Genomic DNA, 16,935 nt, shown 5'->3' with positions numbered 1-16,935 from the left:
GGATATAATAAGGATATATATAAGATGAAGATTTAGGTTAAGATTAATCACATATTTAGCACAGATGTAAGGCAAGTCCAGACTTCTTTGACCGACACTCGAGTTGAAAGGGCCCTTTGATATGTTTTTAAGTACATAAGTAACAGGCAATGTGCTTAAACAAGCTCACTTTGGCGCCAGTGGTCGGTACAGTTTAGCGCAAAAGTTTATATCGTTTCTTTACATTCGAATGAAATACATATCATATTTTTATACAGTGATGACTTATAGCTACAGTCTCTCAACAATAATTTAACATATTTTTAGTATGAAAGGAACAAAAAAACGTTTTCCTTGACACATAACATGTATATCTATGAATGTCTATAAAAACTTCGTTGAAGTTCCCCATTTACCATTTATTATTTTGAAAGCCTACACGGGAAGAATATATGCAATTTTTAAAGTATGCATATAAAAATTTTGGATTTAAAAAGCGATAGTCTCCTGAAAAGCAATTGTCCGTGGTTTCCACATTATTGAGAAACTCTTGCCCTCGTCTAAGTCCACTTTATTTTAGGTTTTTAAAAAGCCGCAGAAACCCTTTATTTATTTGCCAAATTTCACCAAGATAAGTTAAGCGGTCGAGCTATGGTAACAAATGCATTTATTCAAATTCCGCTGGTAACTTAGTAGCCATGATAAATATTATCCTATGTTACTCTCTAGAACGCAACCTGCATGTTCATTAAGATCAGTGCACAGGTTGAGCAGAACATGGGAAACCAAAAAAACAAACCAACAGATGGACACACTTTCGCATTTATAATATTAGTATGGATTCGATTTATTTTTTTGCAATTAAATATCACTTGCCTTAACTGTGAAGAAAAACATCGTGAGGAAATCTGCATGCCTGAGAGGAGAACTCTTAGGTCAACAGATTCAGGCATAATGTTCTGGAGGGCGTGTGAAGTCTACAAATCTGTACTTGGTCAGCGTGGTGGAGTACGCCCTACACCCTTGTCATTTTGAGAGGAGACCCGTGCTTTGTAGTGGGTTTGGCCCCGGCCCTGTAGCCAAGCTGTCACACTTTATTTATGGCCGACTGTACCCAATTTATCCAACAAGTGCATAAACAGAGCAATTGCGAGTGCAACGCACGTCTCAATTGCTATTTAACCGATCACGCTTCGCCAGTTCACACGATCGCGGCGTTTATTTTGCAATATTGTTTTATTGACAAACGTCAATAACAATCGATTATATTATACAAAAAAAAACAATCAAATAATAACAAGTTGACCATTTATGCGCGCGACCTTTTCCGCCTGTAATGTATTCCTTACTTGCATAACTATAAAAATGTTATAAATATTTGAAAAATAAAGGTAGCTGCTTTAAATAAGGATAAACCAACATACTAATTCATGGATAATATTTATAAAAGCATTTTGTTTTTCTTGATAACATTTTCATCATAATCTGTTTAGGAATTTTACCATTCTTTTATTATCTGTTGGTTTATCGATCGATAAGAACATGAATCTGATCTGAATAAACGTAGCCTATGAAAATTCTCGGGCATTGTTAAAAACACAAAAAACACACTATTGCATTAATTATAATAGGAAATTGGGAATGATCTCGCCTTGAAGCCAATTCCGAGTGTAAACATAATCGAGCCTGGAATATTCGAGTTGAACTCCTTGATATAACAAATCTTTATTTGTGCTGCGAAATTGTGATAGCGTTAATGCAGATGTTCAATAAGCATAAAACATTTTATGGGTGTGAAAAGTGAGCACGATCATAAAACATCGTTTTCCACACACATCACATAGGTCGCATCTACCTACATATTAAGGAACATGGCAATGCACGGCATCCTATCTTGAAATAATAACCGACCAGCTCTGTTAGGAAGTGTGGTCCTCCCACTCTAATTGAGATGAATGGATCTTTCAAATGCATTTAACAGGTTCACACTTGATTGCGCACCTTTTAATGAATGATGGCATTGCACGTAGTTATGGTTAAAGATTTATTTCTTTTCAATAAATCTTCATCTTTATTATAATAAAAGTAGCATAACTTCGAAATTTTCCAGTTTAAATGTGAAAAAACACTCACTTAAGATTATAACAATCAAGACAACAAGATTTAGGAATTTCGTTTAGATAAGTTATTATCGACTTAAAATATAAAATATGCTGTTTTGTAACGAACTTCGATATTAGTTTGCAGAAGTCAACTGCCTTGACATGCTAATAGGTCTGAAGAATCAATGACCGAACCGGGTCAGAAATTGTTATCATGTACCTAATTACCCATTGGGGTTTCATGTTTATCTGTCAATACCAGCTATGACAGTTTAGTTGCTCTTTGGGAAACTGTAGAGCTTTTATTAACTTGATGTTAAAAAATTATTGATTGTAAAATATTAGTGAACTACGTTACCGGTAAGATTCTTCTATGTTACCAGCATTGGAGCTGTGTGGTGGGTCTTAACTCAACATTCTTCTCCACTATGAAGAATTAAGCCTATTGAGAAGAAAATTAATTACCGATGTAGATAATTATGATGAAACGTAAACGAAACAAATTACGGGCACTCTCTAACATCTATGTAAAACCTTAAAATAAATCCAGTTCCAAGATAGTTATCTTAATATTTAAGGCACGATTTACCCGTTAGCATTCGGATTGTAGTTAAATGCATAATAAACGCCCAATTTTGCCGTGACAAGAATTATTCTAAAGCAAACGGTCGACAATGACCTAATTGCAAATTTGTCTATTTTAAATACATTATGTTCGTTATATGTTTATCGCACTTAAAGCCTAGAAGACTAAAGCAAATTTGCTTAAACATGTACCGTCTTAAACTTAGGGGCGAAAGTTGTTAGGACATAACGACGCTTAGAGATTGCTTAAAACCGTTTGAATTCGATTTTATCAAATTTCGTTGAGTACCTATGCAAATTGTTCTTCAGAAAACTAAAGTGTCACGGTGTATGAACGATTCTGTTACTTTGTATGGATGGCCAAACTTTGTGAATTATATGACCTGATCTCTATGCCCGTGACTTTTTCACGCTTAAACCGCTATAAAGAGGTTTTCATTTAATTCGAAAAGGAAATAAATAACATCCTGGAGATTGGATAAGACAGATTGACGCCATGACACTTAAAAATTTACACTTGGTACAGAAGTTGAATCCTTTGTTTAAAGTTTCGCCAAGATAACTTAACACTTTCTATACTTTTTTAATGTTTTAGTATCATATCAAGGTACGAGTAAGTATGTACCGTACCCATTACAAACTTGTACAATTTCAGTCGGTAGTAACAATGTTAGGCTGAGCGCCTTTCACCTAACCTAGCCCTAAATACTAAGGTCGTTCCGATTTCTTGTTGTCTTAAAATAAACCTAATATTAACTACAATCATTGATATAAAACAACTTCAACAATGTTTTCCTGTGTCCATTTAAAAAAAAAAAACTAAGGATGAGTTTAAAAAAGGCTCTACGGTAAAGCATCGCTGGCCACGCAGCCCCAACTTTCGGAGTATGTACGTTTTTAATTTAATCAATGAAATATCACTTAACATTAAAGGAAAACATTGTGAGGAAACTTGCCGGGGAGCTCTCTATGAAGTACTCAAAGGCATGTGAAGTCTACCAATTCGCACTAGGCCAGCGTGCACATCGTATATTCTCATAAGCATTGCCTACACTTATTTATTTGTATATTACTCGTATTGGTGAAGATTTTTTGTCTAAAACTGCGCAAAGACTCTGTGCACGCCACTGGAAGTAGGGTCAGTCTTTCTCTTTGTGAGAGGAGACCCATGCCATGTAGTGGGCCAGTAATGGGTTGGTAATGATAATGATGACAGGACTGTGGGAGACCCTTGCAGTGGGCCGGACGATGATGAGGTAATGAATAAACCTTTAAAAGATATTATAAAAACACTATCCACGGGGCACTTGGAACTTGAGATACGGCACAGTGACCAACATAGTTACAATTTAGTGAGAGCAGTTGTAGGCCTGCGGTTGCACGATAGTGATATATTAATCAATTAACCGGTATACTCAACGACCGACCTCAATCGTTGATCGGTTGACCCGCAACGGATCGGTTGATTAGCGCAATGTAACACAATTGGTACTGAAGGCGCCGATGCAACTTGTGTCTGTCTCTTGTCTGTCTTTCACCTGTCATGTACTAATTTATTTATTTTTGAGCGTATGCGTTTCGCTGATTGAGTTACTTTAACCCAAATTGGTGCACAGTGGTTAGCTGAGTTTGGCCTCCCTCAGTGACACCAACACTGAATAACTGTTAAAGTTTTGAGTTCCTTCTGCTTAGATTCAATCATATCGAGAAGGTAGCTTCATAACAATGAGTATCTCCAAGAAAACCGAATGACAAGTGTCTCCTCTTGGAGAGCTAGGCCTAACAGTAAAACATTTAATGTTTTAATATTAATTATTAAGCTAAATAGTTCAACAAGATATCAGCAGGTTCGCGGAATCATTAAAAGAGATTAAAATTAATACATATTTTTTAAGGTAGCTTCTTAGAAAAATGTATCAGCTATCAGTTGGTAAAGTTTGACAAATAGCCAGCTATATAAAACATTACTCCTAAGTAATTGTATACTGTTTGACGTCCGGCTGTAGGTATACCCAAAATTTCATAACTTGACATAATAAGTGAATAAAAAATTAATAACTCAATAAGTATCCATCGAACGTGCCAGCACTAATATAAGTAATAAAGTCAATGAACCCTCTTAACACGGAAGCGTCTAACAAGAACAAAAAAACGGTTTTCGTTATCACCCACAACAAAACGTAATATCTAACTATCGAATTATCTATAACATAGGTGTTCTTATCGGAGCCTTTCACGGTGCGTGATGAAATTCCGTTGTTTAAATATTACCTACAACGTTTCTGTTCTTATGATAAAATTCTTAAATAATAAAAGCAAAATTTTAATGAAACTAAATGACTTGTTTACACTATTTTTCTTAATTCCTCTACAAGTTATCCCTCGACTGTAATCTCACCTACTGCGCTCACCATTACGCCCGGCAGGTCGTCTGTTTTTGGGTGCATACCGTTGAAAGAAGAAACTACTGTTTCGTGCAATTGGCAGGTATTGGTTAATTTCATTAGACTACAAGACCCTCATATTTTCTTTTGCGAAAACAAAAAGCCGCGCTTCCTTCCTTATCGCGGGTGTTATCTACTCCATTCCTGTGTTAAGTAGAGTAGAGAAAAAACGTTGAGGAGTAGGCGGTAATCATAAAAACACAATACAATTAAAAAAAAACATTTGTATAGTCGACAAGTAGTTGTACCTAGTTATTTACTATTGCACTGATTCCTGATTTATTAGCTATTAGTGCCGATTTTGTTGCACAAATCTCTCAAATAAAGTAAAATAGTATAAAATAAAAGAAATTATATAATATGACAGGTCCAAGAGTTGCGTTGTCTTTTTCACAATGTTTTCCGTAGTAAAGAATATCGACATCATTATTATACTTACTAGTTTAGTTTATATAGAATACTAGTCGTTGCACTAGTTTCGCACGACTTCGTTGACGTGGAGATTTTGATGTTTATGCCTATGTCATTCTCCGACCCCTGAACTACTAAAAAACCATATCGACCTTTTGTCCGGTGGAAAACAAAACAAAGTTTAACATCTCGTGTGATTTGCATCGAGATCCATTACCCTTACTTTTGCATTTATAACGTTAGCATAGTTGGTATAGATGTAAAACAGAATTGGCACACTTGTCCTATGAATAACAGTTTAAAATCGGTTTTCGTTCCTTACTTTTGCCAATACAATTTGGTATTGTGGAAACTTATAAGATAAGATTCCAGCCTACTGTACCAAAGACATTTACCGAAAAATATAAATCCAATAAAAATACCTACGCCTCCCAACAGAATTCTATAAAACTGGTTCTATCTTCTTCTCAACTTCTATAATAATAATATCCTAATTTATTTTCTTGTCTAAGCGATAAAAGATTAAAATTAAAATATTTTATCTATAAATCAAACACAAAACAGATTCAAAATATTGCAAAAAGCCTACGTAACATTAGTAAATTAATTTTTTTCTAACAACTTAACCGGTTCAAAAACATGTAAGCTCTTTAAAAATAACATGTGATTAGTAACATGAAAAAACTTCCACAATAATGTTAACCAATCAGTTATTTCAACTTGTAATATTATTGAGTCAGTGCATAAAAAACACACAGTGTGTTTAAAAAACAAACAAAACAAACAAGACGCACACGCATTCTCTATATCCCGTCACCACGAACCTGACTGTTGAATAAAGAAGTCCCAACAAGTTGTACCTTTAAATTTTGTCAAATTCTCCTCATATACTTGGTCGTGGCTGTCCTTTTGGTGCGGTTCACCACGATGCCGTTTCGGTTGATGAGGCCCATCATAGTATGAGCCTCCGTTGACGCCATCCTGCATCGCCTCTTGCGGGTCGAACCCGAGGCGTTCCTTGTAGTACGATTGCGTTGACATGTTTAAACACTCACTTCATAGCACCAGTTTTTTTAACGAACACTGTATTAACACGGTGTTATTTGTATTAGGTTCTTTATAGTTCTGAAGAGGTCAGCGGTTGATTTAAATTCGAATTCGTTTTTTTTATCGTTCTGTCGCGGTGCAGTCACGAGTTATTATGAAGGAATCCGCCAAAATCCCTCCACAATGGAATCGAGAACTACCGAGGTCAGTTTTAAACGATCCACCACAGTTTTATTGAAACCGATGTCACCCAGTCGGCTCCACAAAAGGAAAGTTGCTGAGACCCCTTGACACACACTTTTTGCTCTTGACACAATTTTTTTTTCACTTAATTTATAGCGATTACTCACAACTCCTTTTCCGTTTCACTTATAATTACAAAAGCTTGTTAAATGTTAATATGGCAACTTTATTGGTTAAGCGTTAGTTATTATGTATGGAATGTTCGGTTACTTTCTTTTTGAATTTCGAAAGGTTTATTATATTAAATTCGTTTTTCGGTTCGTTACACTATTCCTTCTGAATTATCCGATTGTTTCTCCGTTCTCACATAGGGTTTCATATACACTTGTGTAAATAGCGAAACTATGGAAACCTGTAGAGACAAAAGACTTTTTATGTAGGTACATAAGAGTTTACGGATTATTTGAAGGTCTTAATTGCCTCACTAATAATGACTCATGTTTTTAACGTTTTCATAGAATAGCTATTGACATGATAGAGGTCGGTGTAGATAGAAATTAGGATAATTTCACATCGGTAAAAATCTAATTATTTAAGCCACAAATGATGCAATTATAAATGTTTAGGATTTGGAATTATAATAACTGCGCAAACTGGCAGGACGAATTAGTCAAAATGTGTAAATTTCAACCGTACGCAATAAAATGGCTCAAAATTTACAACAGAAGTAAGAGAAGTCGCATGCCAACTTATTCTAAATGGTACATAAAGAAAAATACAAAACAAATGATAAAATTAAAACCAGCCATACGTGTTTCTAAACTACCTGTGTAAGGTTTGCTCCACTTTGTAAGCCTGAAATAAACGGCGCAGAATGCGACACGGTTCAAGGACAACTGGACGAGTATCTTGTAACTTTTGAGTAAAGTAGACATAACATTATTTTAGTCGCAATTCCATACCAGTTATTGTAAATATAGTGAATCTTTATTAGTATTCATCATCAACGGCTTCTAACAGTCCATAGCTGGACTAAAGGACTCTCCAAACTGGAGGATTTGCCCATGATCACCACATTGTTGTCAGACGAGTTGGTTATCGCAGTAAATGGTAGTAATAGCTCAGAGGACGCTGCTGCCCGTTCTCCGTTATGTTCCCTTTAGGCTCGTACGACTCTAGCAGGAAGAAGAGGGGTGGTGACAACTGTATTCTGATCTGCCGTACCGCACGGCACTTTACTAATAGTAGTATGAGTGCAAAATTCATTGCGTGGAATAAGTATAAATCATAAGAAAGGTACGTCCGCATTTACAATATCCCAGTTTGTTTACTAAGCATAAATAACGTCACTCCGATGCTGCGTAAAAGAAGGAAATACCAAACAACACACGCCTGCATAATTATATGAGTAGGGATAGTTGGATTTCGTATTATCATAGTAAAATTTGGTCAAAAGAGTCTCAATCTGATAATTCGATTGCTGCTGTGTAAAACGTTTTCATCCACCAACTAACTAAGACTGATTACAAGAAATTTTAATACGAATTTATTTTTCAGTACCAAATGGATATAATTATTATTGATTCTTAAAGTGGGTAAAATCATTAAAGATTCTTTCGGTACAATCTGCCTTCCGAACCGGTGGTAGAGTCACTACAAACAGACAGACTTGACGTTTCAAAAGTGCCTATATTAAGCCTACTTGATATAAATAAATTTAGTTTTTTTTTCTTCTAAATTCCCAAGAAAGCGAGACGTGCGCCATTTAGTCGAGGAGAAATAACTCTAATTATGGATAGAAATCAAGCAACACCAACCAAAATGGCAATTAGATAAACATTACTAAATTATTAATTACTACGTAATATATCCTTGCTCGTATCTACTCGTATGTCCAATATAATATTATTAATTCTTTAAGTAACCAAATCTTTATAATTAAAAATTACTATTAATAAAAAAAAAAAATTGTAAAATAATTAATTTGAATACGATTCTTATTTGCGAATAAGGGTCAGGGTATTAATTTGGCAAGGTTTAACGAGAGCCATACTAAAATATATTATTTAAAATGTCCTATTCTAATATATTAACATAAAAAGCCCCATTTTAATGGAGATGTAAAATGACAATAAACTGGTTGCTTTATTGAAGTAATAATATATGAAAAAAAACGTCGAGATAGGTCGATTCACTTATTAGAAAATTGGCGGCCAAACAATGGCAATCGACTGATTGAAAAATTGATCACAATTTCGGTGACCGTTATTTTCGATTTCGCTGTGTACACAAACCAAGACGCGGTTTTATTAAGAAGTGGCTAGTGATTTATGTCTTCGCCACTCGCATCTTCTCATCTCTGTATTTTAAATCATTCCAAAACACTGTCTCAAAACTTTTTTTTTGAAGTTGTTTAGTTTTATATTCAGACATAATCCTAATGATTATACAACACCATAAAAACTTACGAGTAGGTACTGTAAAAACAGTAATTGATGAAATCATTTTGAAGCGAAACTTCTAAACAGAAAGCGCCAAGGAGGTAATCTATGAGATTATAAAGCGTACTGCTCTTTTTTCTACTACGAAGTCTACCTACTTTGATTCAATTTCTTAGTAGGTATAGCCTTCAAGAGGCTCGATTGCCCTTAAAAAAAAAGAATACGGGGCAACAACTTTTGTTTTCTTTTCAGTACGTGGTTAAATCAAATGCGTGTACCATTACTAATGAAAACATTTTACCGCTCCAATTTTATAAAAATTCTATAAAATAGCAATACACAGATCTGAGAATTTTATATGTGTATCTGTATTTTAATTTTAGAAATGCCTCCCCCTATGCTGCCGCATCCAGCCCTTGCTATACTAAGATTTTTGTCCTACCACCAGACGACAAACAATATCTATATACCTACGTTATATCTCCATAAGTAATGTTATTATGTATTTCACCATGGGAACCGTTTGAACTAAACTGTATCTTTTTAAATCGTCCAATTTCGACAACAGAACAATGCACCGACAGCCAGACTCCATCTACCAAAGTCTGACCTTAAGAAGTGACTTGTTGGCAGTGTGTGTTAGCGGGAGTACAGGCGGAAGCGTTTATAATTATAGACCAGTTTTATAAAATGCTTAACTTTTCAGTTTGCTGATAGTTAATGTATGAAAAATAACTGTTAAATATGAATAATTACTTTAACAGAGGTTAGTAGTTTACGTTGTTTAAAAAGTGTTAACTCTCATATGAGAGAGAAGGCCGGTGGATTAGCAATGGGACATTAGTAGACATGTTGATAATGATGTCGTTATTTTCTAATTCGAAGTATTCCAGAAAGTCTAATAAAAAACATTATTTTATGGAATGTATTACTGAACCGACCATATCTAGCTCACTAAATCAAAGGATAAACAAATAAATAAAATTGTATGGGAACTAAAATTTATCAACCAATCCAATCCAACAAAACTGCATTAAAAGATATATCCTATGTCAAAACATCCTCTCTCGTTTCGTAACGCTTGCAGAGGAACCACGTATGTTAGCATTGTGTGGTCATTCCCACGACGTGATTATATTTTTTTGGGCGAAGGTCACATGACCTTGGCTGATTTTGAACGTCCGAAGGGGATTCGCCAAAAGCAATCCGTGTTTTAATTCTTTTATTGTTGAAAAACTTGTTTAAATTCTTTCTGTTGTCGAGGGTCTCCATTATACTAAATTCTATTCAAAAAGACAGCTCTTGCATCCAGGGGAATTCCCAATGCACTTCGACAGGGGAAAACGCAACTACTTTACACATTCTCATGACCATCGATGTTAAACTAATTACCTAGAGCTAGGTAGTTTCACTGTGACAAACTCTCACTATCCCACAGAGAATAAATGGATCAGGAGGAGCAAGAAACTATGTCTATTGAGTATCTATTACTATCGGGTGTATTTTAATTCGACCTTAAGACGGTTGACTGCAATCTCAGGTACGTGATGAACGAATTTAGGCACTCTTCACCGTTGAGGAAAGGAAAAGCCTATATTCGTTCGGCGATGTGTTTAGGATGCAAGCGCATTGGAGGAGAGTGGTGGACCTAGCTTTAAAATCGTGTCTCCCATGTGAGATGAGCCCTGCTGGGCCTTATGTATTGGAGTTAATTTCGTAAAAAGAACACCAACGGCGATATTTGCATTTATTATATCAATATGATTTTTACGAAATAGCTACAAGTATTATTCCTCAAACAGTGGCACGTAGTGTTTGTATTGTATAATACGTTAGCTGACCCACTGGTTAATGTTCTGCAAACATCTGAGTCGTTTATTTAAACATGAATGAGCTAGCGAGCTGTGCAGCTCTAGAACTTATTTAATGAAACAAGTAAAAAGTACTTAGTGAGAGTCACAAAATAGTTCAGAGATATTGTTATAAATTATTGAGCATCACTTTAAGAGAACTGTAACATTAAAATATTTTTGACCCTCGATAAAGAATAAAATCTATTATCATAATCATATTACTACATTTTTAATGTGTGTGAAGGGATTTTTATAAGTTTTACGGAAAAAATATCATTTAATGTCGTATGTTATATTCGCTGAGCAATATAAGAAGCTCTTTACGAAAGAACATTAAGCCGTACTCTCCTTTTTGGATAGAGCCATTGTAGAGAGCAGAAATATTACATGTTAGAGAACCGACATTATTGCAATTAACAATCATGACAGCTTGCTGCTTGATAACGGTATGATATTGTAACGTAAATAAAATTATGATTATTTATAAATTATCAATATCTAAAATCATTGATTAACAACCGATTATTATACACTATCACCAAGTTTAAGAACACCTCACTTTCAATACTACTAACATTATTGATCTGATTCCGATCAAAGATTTATAATTACAGCACAGTTCAAAGACCTCATTCTATTACTCATAAGACTGACAAAAAACGACTAGTGTTTGATCAGTTCAGTTAACCATAGTAATATAATATATCGTTATCCGATATTTTTAGTTGACGGAGGACTCACGACACGGGATTCACTGGAAATATGATGTTAGTGCTTCAGGACACTGTTTTATATAATGATTTAAATTAACTCAGATTTAGAAAAAAATATTGGCTGCTATTTGTATCTATGATTTTAATGGATTTTGAAGTGTTATCAACAATTTCTACAGTAAAGCAATATCTAAAATAATATCTCCAAGACAATCCAAATAAGAGATATTATTCCGCGGCGCCTTGTATAATATTGACATTTCTTTTGTTTGAGCGTCTGACATCTGACCTCCATGAACCTGAGTCTGTTTACCTAGGTTATGTAACTCAAAAGACCTATTACAAGAAGAATCTATTTAATTTAGAAAACTTAAATAGAGACAATGAATTTATTTTTAAGTGTAATTTAACGCATAATTTTTACAAAACTAACTGCACTGAAACTAACTGCACTGAAACGAAAAAAATATTTAATCCCGAGGTCAATATTAATCCTTAAAATTTCCTTCAAAGGTTCCCTAAATGTTCTTATTAATAGGATACTTTGAAGCAAAACAGCTTTTTCAGGAAAGCTATTAGATAATAGATTTTAATATGCCTAATTCAAACAAACCAAACACAGCCTGCTGGTGTCATTACCAAAAACAGACGCAAAAAGAGTTAAAAAGAAAACCATGTCATTCATTAAAATAAGACTAGATTCAACTCCCCATCCTTAATTTGTTATAGCTTAAAACAATAAAGAAAATATCGTGCGAATGATTTTAATTTCTCAAGACAGATGGGCCATTGTGGCCCATGACGAAGAAGCTCGGGTGTATGAACCGTAATCCTATTTATTTGAACATTGACCGGGGTTACCGTTATTTGACATGCTGTGAAATCTCTCAATGCCCAACAATATTTAGGCTTAGTTATCAAAAATACAATTTGTTTAACAATCATTGGAAATTGTCAAGGTATTTTTTTTTTTTTTAGGTAACTGCAGAAAATTTGAAATGTTTTCTAAAATGCATACAAAATCTTACCAAATCTACCTAAAACTTTTGAAATGACGAGCAGACCTCGTTGAATATATTATTTATTTTTAATACAATAGGTGTTACAAAACAAGTTTTGTTTTAAGTTTCTTTGTATCGTAAATCCAGGGAAAAAAAAATATGTTACCTAAAATTTTGAGTAGGTATATAAACGTGAAATAGAAAGCAGGTTGAGTAATTGATGCGACTTTACTAAAGTTTAATTTGTCTTGTAAAAAAAACAAGTAGGTACAAGTTTTAAAGATCACAAAGCAAGATGATATGCGAACAGGCGTAAAATGTAACACGAAAAGAAAGGAAAAAAATGAACAATGACGAGATTTCTGTATTAATTTTGTACAATATTTTATAAGGAACAGCAAAATATTATGAGCTATCATGAATGCAATTTGTTCTGTCGAAACTTCATCAACGCTGTCGTAGAATGGATAGCTAGTGTCTTAAAAGTAGAGGCACCAATTGACATTTAAAATTATTTTTTCCTCCTTTTCATTCTTCACGCACACCGAATGTTGGTTACGGCATTGCATACGCCATGCATTCTTTTTACTTTTTTTCAGTTACGAGATTTGAAATTCTTGCCAGAAATTTGGCGAACCGGTACGATGCCACAAATAAATCGATTAGAAATTGCCCTTCAGAAATAAAATTAATACTTCTTATTTAACTTACGGCGGATTTATCATATCATCAGATAAATTTATCTAACAATAAAAAACATCTACTACCCTTTTGTTGGAATCTATTATGCAAAATATTATAATGGAATAGGGTACGGGGAGCAAATAAATGGCAACTGATGCCAGGCACGCCAAGCATTCACGACGTAGACCGGTTCTTAACGGGATAAACACGCAGAATAATCTAAGTACGCACAGATCGACCAATAGACGATTTGACACGGCGAATTAAAATACGACGTACATAGGTTGGTTGTTTGTTACACGATTTTATTATCGATCTTTAAAGTTCAATTGTTACAAATTTAGCCTTGAATCAAAAAAATATATCTTATCTCGAACAAATTTCGGTTAAGTTGGTTTTACTCTGATTACCATTACTGCTGCATCAAAGGTCATCATTAAACTGTACATGAATAAGTGCATCCAATTATAACCTTTACGGTTCACTGTCGGTTAAAAAGAGAGATCAATCTGAATAACGAATGCGTGTAACGGAACACCATAACCCATGAAGCGTTTTCGATATTCGATTCGGTCCGAAAGTAACTGCTCACAATTTTCTATAAGTTTTTTGTCAGATTTCACGCACTAAATATTTTTATATCTAAACAACACGTACGTTGAAGTTTTTAACATGTCTTCATACCTCATAATTCCAATGCAGCATTATTAAACTAAAGATATTTTTTTTTTCAAATACTAGACGGAATTTATAAATTAACATTTGCGTAATGCACAGATAATTTAGAATGTTCGTTTACTTTATTACCCTACTTGGTGCCTTGAAGAATGGTGGGGAATGTTTTTTATTTAGTTAAACTGAATTCAAGGCGTAACTTTAAAGTCACTTGTAAGGATTATACACAATTTATATACACAACTGTAACATTAGTCAAGACAACATAAGATTAGCGCTTTTGGTTATTTCTCCTAAAACATCGACGAAAGTACATAACTGTTTTATCTTCCAATAACATAATATGTTGGAAGTTACTAGCACGCGCAATAAGAGCATCATCAGTGGCTACTCACGTACGTTTAGGCCGGAAATATCATGTCACTTCCACCTTATAATTCTCGTCAACTTAGTGCATTTTTTATTTAAATTTACTGTTTCGATGTCGTAAACAGTAATTGAAAAGCAAAGTAATTAGACCCCTATTCGATAGCTAAGTTCATTTTACAGTTTAACTTTGTTTACATTTGTATGGCTGACAATAACATACGGCTTTGTTTTCACTGTAATTCGGATGTAAGGTAACACTTTTTAGTAATCGATGCCACAGTGGTTATTGTTATAATTGAGTTCGTAAGAAGTAGACAAGTGTAGCTGTATCAGCATATACATGTTGATTTACATTAAGCATATAAAGTCATGAAAATGTAGTAAATTGTCGGTCAGAAGTTCCATTTAGTGAAAGTAAATAGACAATAACGAAAGAAGATGCTAGTACAACTGCATAAAATTGTGTCTTTTAATACGAAAGCACAATTTTCATCAATCATGTATACCAATTACTATCCATGGAAAAGTAGGAAATCAATACTGCTGTCGAAGAATCCTGGAGACGAAAAAAATTATCTCAATCATCAAGCATCAAAAGTGATATAAGCCTATTTGAATAAACCAAATTAGGCCTATTGAAACGCGATCTATTTTATCTCATCATCAAATCACATTAAAGGAAGCAAAATTATCAATAATTTTAAACTTAAAATTAAGTGATTGACCAACTCCCATTATGAAATTGCCTAGTGTAGTTAGCAAATTATGACTAAAATGAAGGCCTTGAAAACATTAACGAATTTCTGAGACTATTTTAAAGAGGAATTTACGAAGGAAGCTTTGTATCTTTTAACGTTTTGTTCAATTACGCCTTTCACCTCAAGCATCTGTAGATCACCATTGCCGGCTTAGGAGCCTCCAGCTATGAAAGTACTAATACAAACAGCTGTATTGATGTCACACTGTTTAATATTATCAAGTATTGCTCCCATTTCTTGCCGCACTGTTCATGTTTCTTTATTATTGATGCTGACTCTATGGTAGATTGTTATTAAAATCAGTTAGTATAACGATTCATTAGAAATTTATTACCTTTGCGGAATGTCGCTGTCATATTTTGCATGTAGTAAAAACAATTAACCTACTGCTTTTAAAGTTTTAGAGGTGCAGACTGAGACGGTTGGATGTGACATTGTTGTTGCAGATATTTTAATGCTTTTAAATTACATAGACATCTAGTTTTTATCTGCTGAGTTAACAACTGAGATGCTACTACGAACTATTCAAGAATGTAAATATTCTCTTAACATGCAAGCATAAATAATGATTCCGTAACAACAAACCTTAAAATGATCATAGGGTACTTTAATCTTTAAATAATTATAATAATTATTTAGATTAATGTATCTGACCAGAAGCAATATTAATTAATTACCGATTTACGTTAAGTTTATGTTTTCTTATCGGATGAGTAATAGCTACATTAAACATTAACTGTATTGCGTATTTGTCCGTCTTTATGCATTATTTTAGGCCATTTATTGAAACATCATGGTTTGATATGTCTTATACGACTTCTTTAATTAAGCAAGCTTTTAGTACTACTTATATGTATAAACGGTTTCAGTGCAATGTGTAATCTTACAGTTTAAGACTTAAATTGTTAGTGTTTTAGTCCTCATTATTAGTAAACAAGGAAACAAATAAGCAGGACATGGTCATCATAGGCTGTACAACCGCGTGCGAACCTTGGCCTGGTCAAGTATTTTATTACAGAACAACGTTAAATATCTTTACTCTTTTCATCTTACGCCGGAAATTAATAACGTAGAAGAGATACAGTACTGCTATCTTTGTCTTCAGGTATGAGAAGGAAATCTTTACTAAATAAATCAGTCTTTTGAAGATTTTGGATTAGATTAATTATTACCATCAGGTGTAAGACAGTAGGTAACAGAAAAAAAGAAAGTAAAGTTGACTTGAGCATTATATCACATTAGTTAGGTACATAAAAACAACTATATCAAAATACCACATTTTATTTTTTAAATTGACTATCATAATTAATTAAATATTATTTCTTAAAGCTCATTAATACATAAAAATATATTAAAGGCTCTACAACATTTGATGCAAAACCGCACAGTTTTATGACTTAAATATGTGAACGAATGGCAACGTTGCGAGGGCAGTATATATGTGTTATAATAAAAATTAAATATTTTTTCGTATATATGATTTGCTTAACGTAGGTTACAAAATATCCGGTTAAGGACATGAATGAAACAATCATGTACTTGGTATTACTCATTCACGTTCTGGCTGTTCTTACTTTCCTTGCATTATACTGTCTACTAATTATCTTGGAGAAGGTTATCCATTTCGATATGTAAAAAGGTAATAATAATATTAATTTAAAGTGTTTGTCTATTATATAAGAGAGAAAAA

At 33.8% G+C, this 16,935-nt stretch overlaps 1 protein-coding gene across 11 annotated transcripts in view; it reads right to left on the bottom strand.

The window, feature by feature from the left end:
* LOC120627239 (dystonin) overlaps positions 1-16,935 on the bottom strand; it is a 257,601-nt gene that overhangs the window by 138,877 nt on the left and 101,789 nt on the right. For 7 of the 11 annotated variants that reach the window (XM_039895161.1, XM_039895238.1, XM_039895364.1 and 4 more), the window contains exon 2: positions 6,346-7,163. The exons of 1 other annotated variant lie outside the window; for it this stretch is intronic. In XM_039895161.1, coding sequence (XP_039751095.1) covers positions 6,346-6,562 — 217 coding nt within the window. In that variant the 5' untranslated portion in view covers positions 6,563-7,163. The remainder of the gene's footprint in view (positions 1-6,345; positions 7,164-16,935) is intronic. 3 more of the 11 variants (XM_039895193.1, XM_039895273.1, XM_039895361.1) reach the window with 1 other exon arrangement.

This window comes from Pararge aegeria, chromosome 1 (assembly GCF_905163445.1).
Source record: "Pararge aegeria chromosome 1, ilParAegt1.1, whole genome shotgun sequence".
NCBI classification, from domain to species: Eukaryota; Metazoa; Arthropoda; class Insecta; order Lepidoptera; family Nymphalidae; genus Pararge; species Pararge aegeria.
Note: the sequence above shows the minus strand (reverse complement) of the source record. Positions and strands in the feature narration are given on the sequence as shown.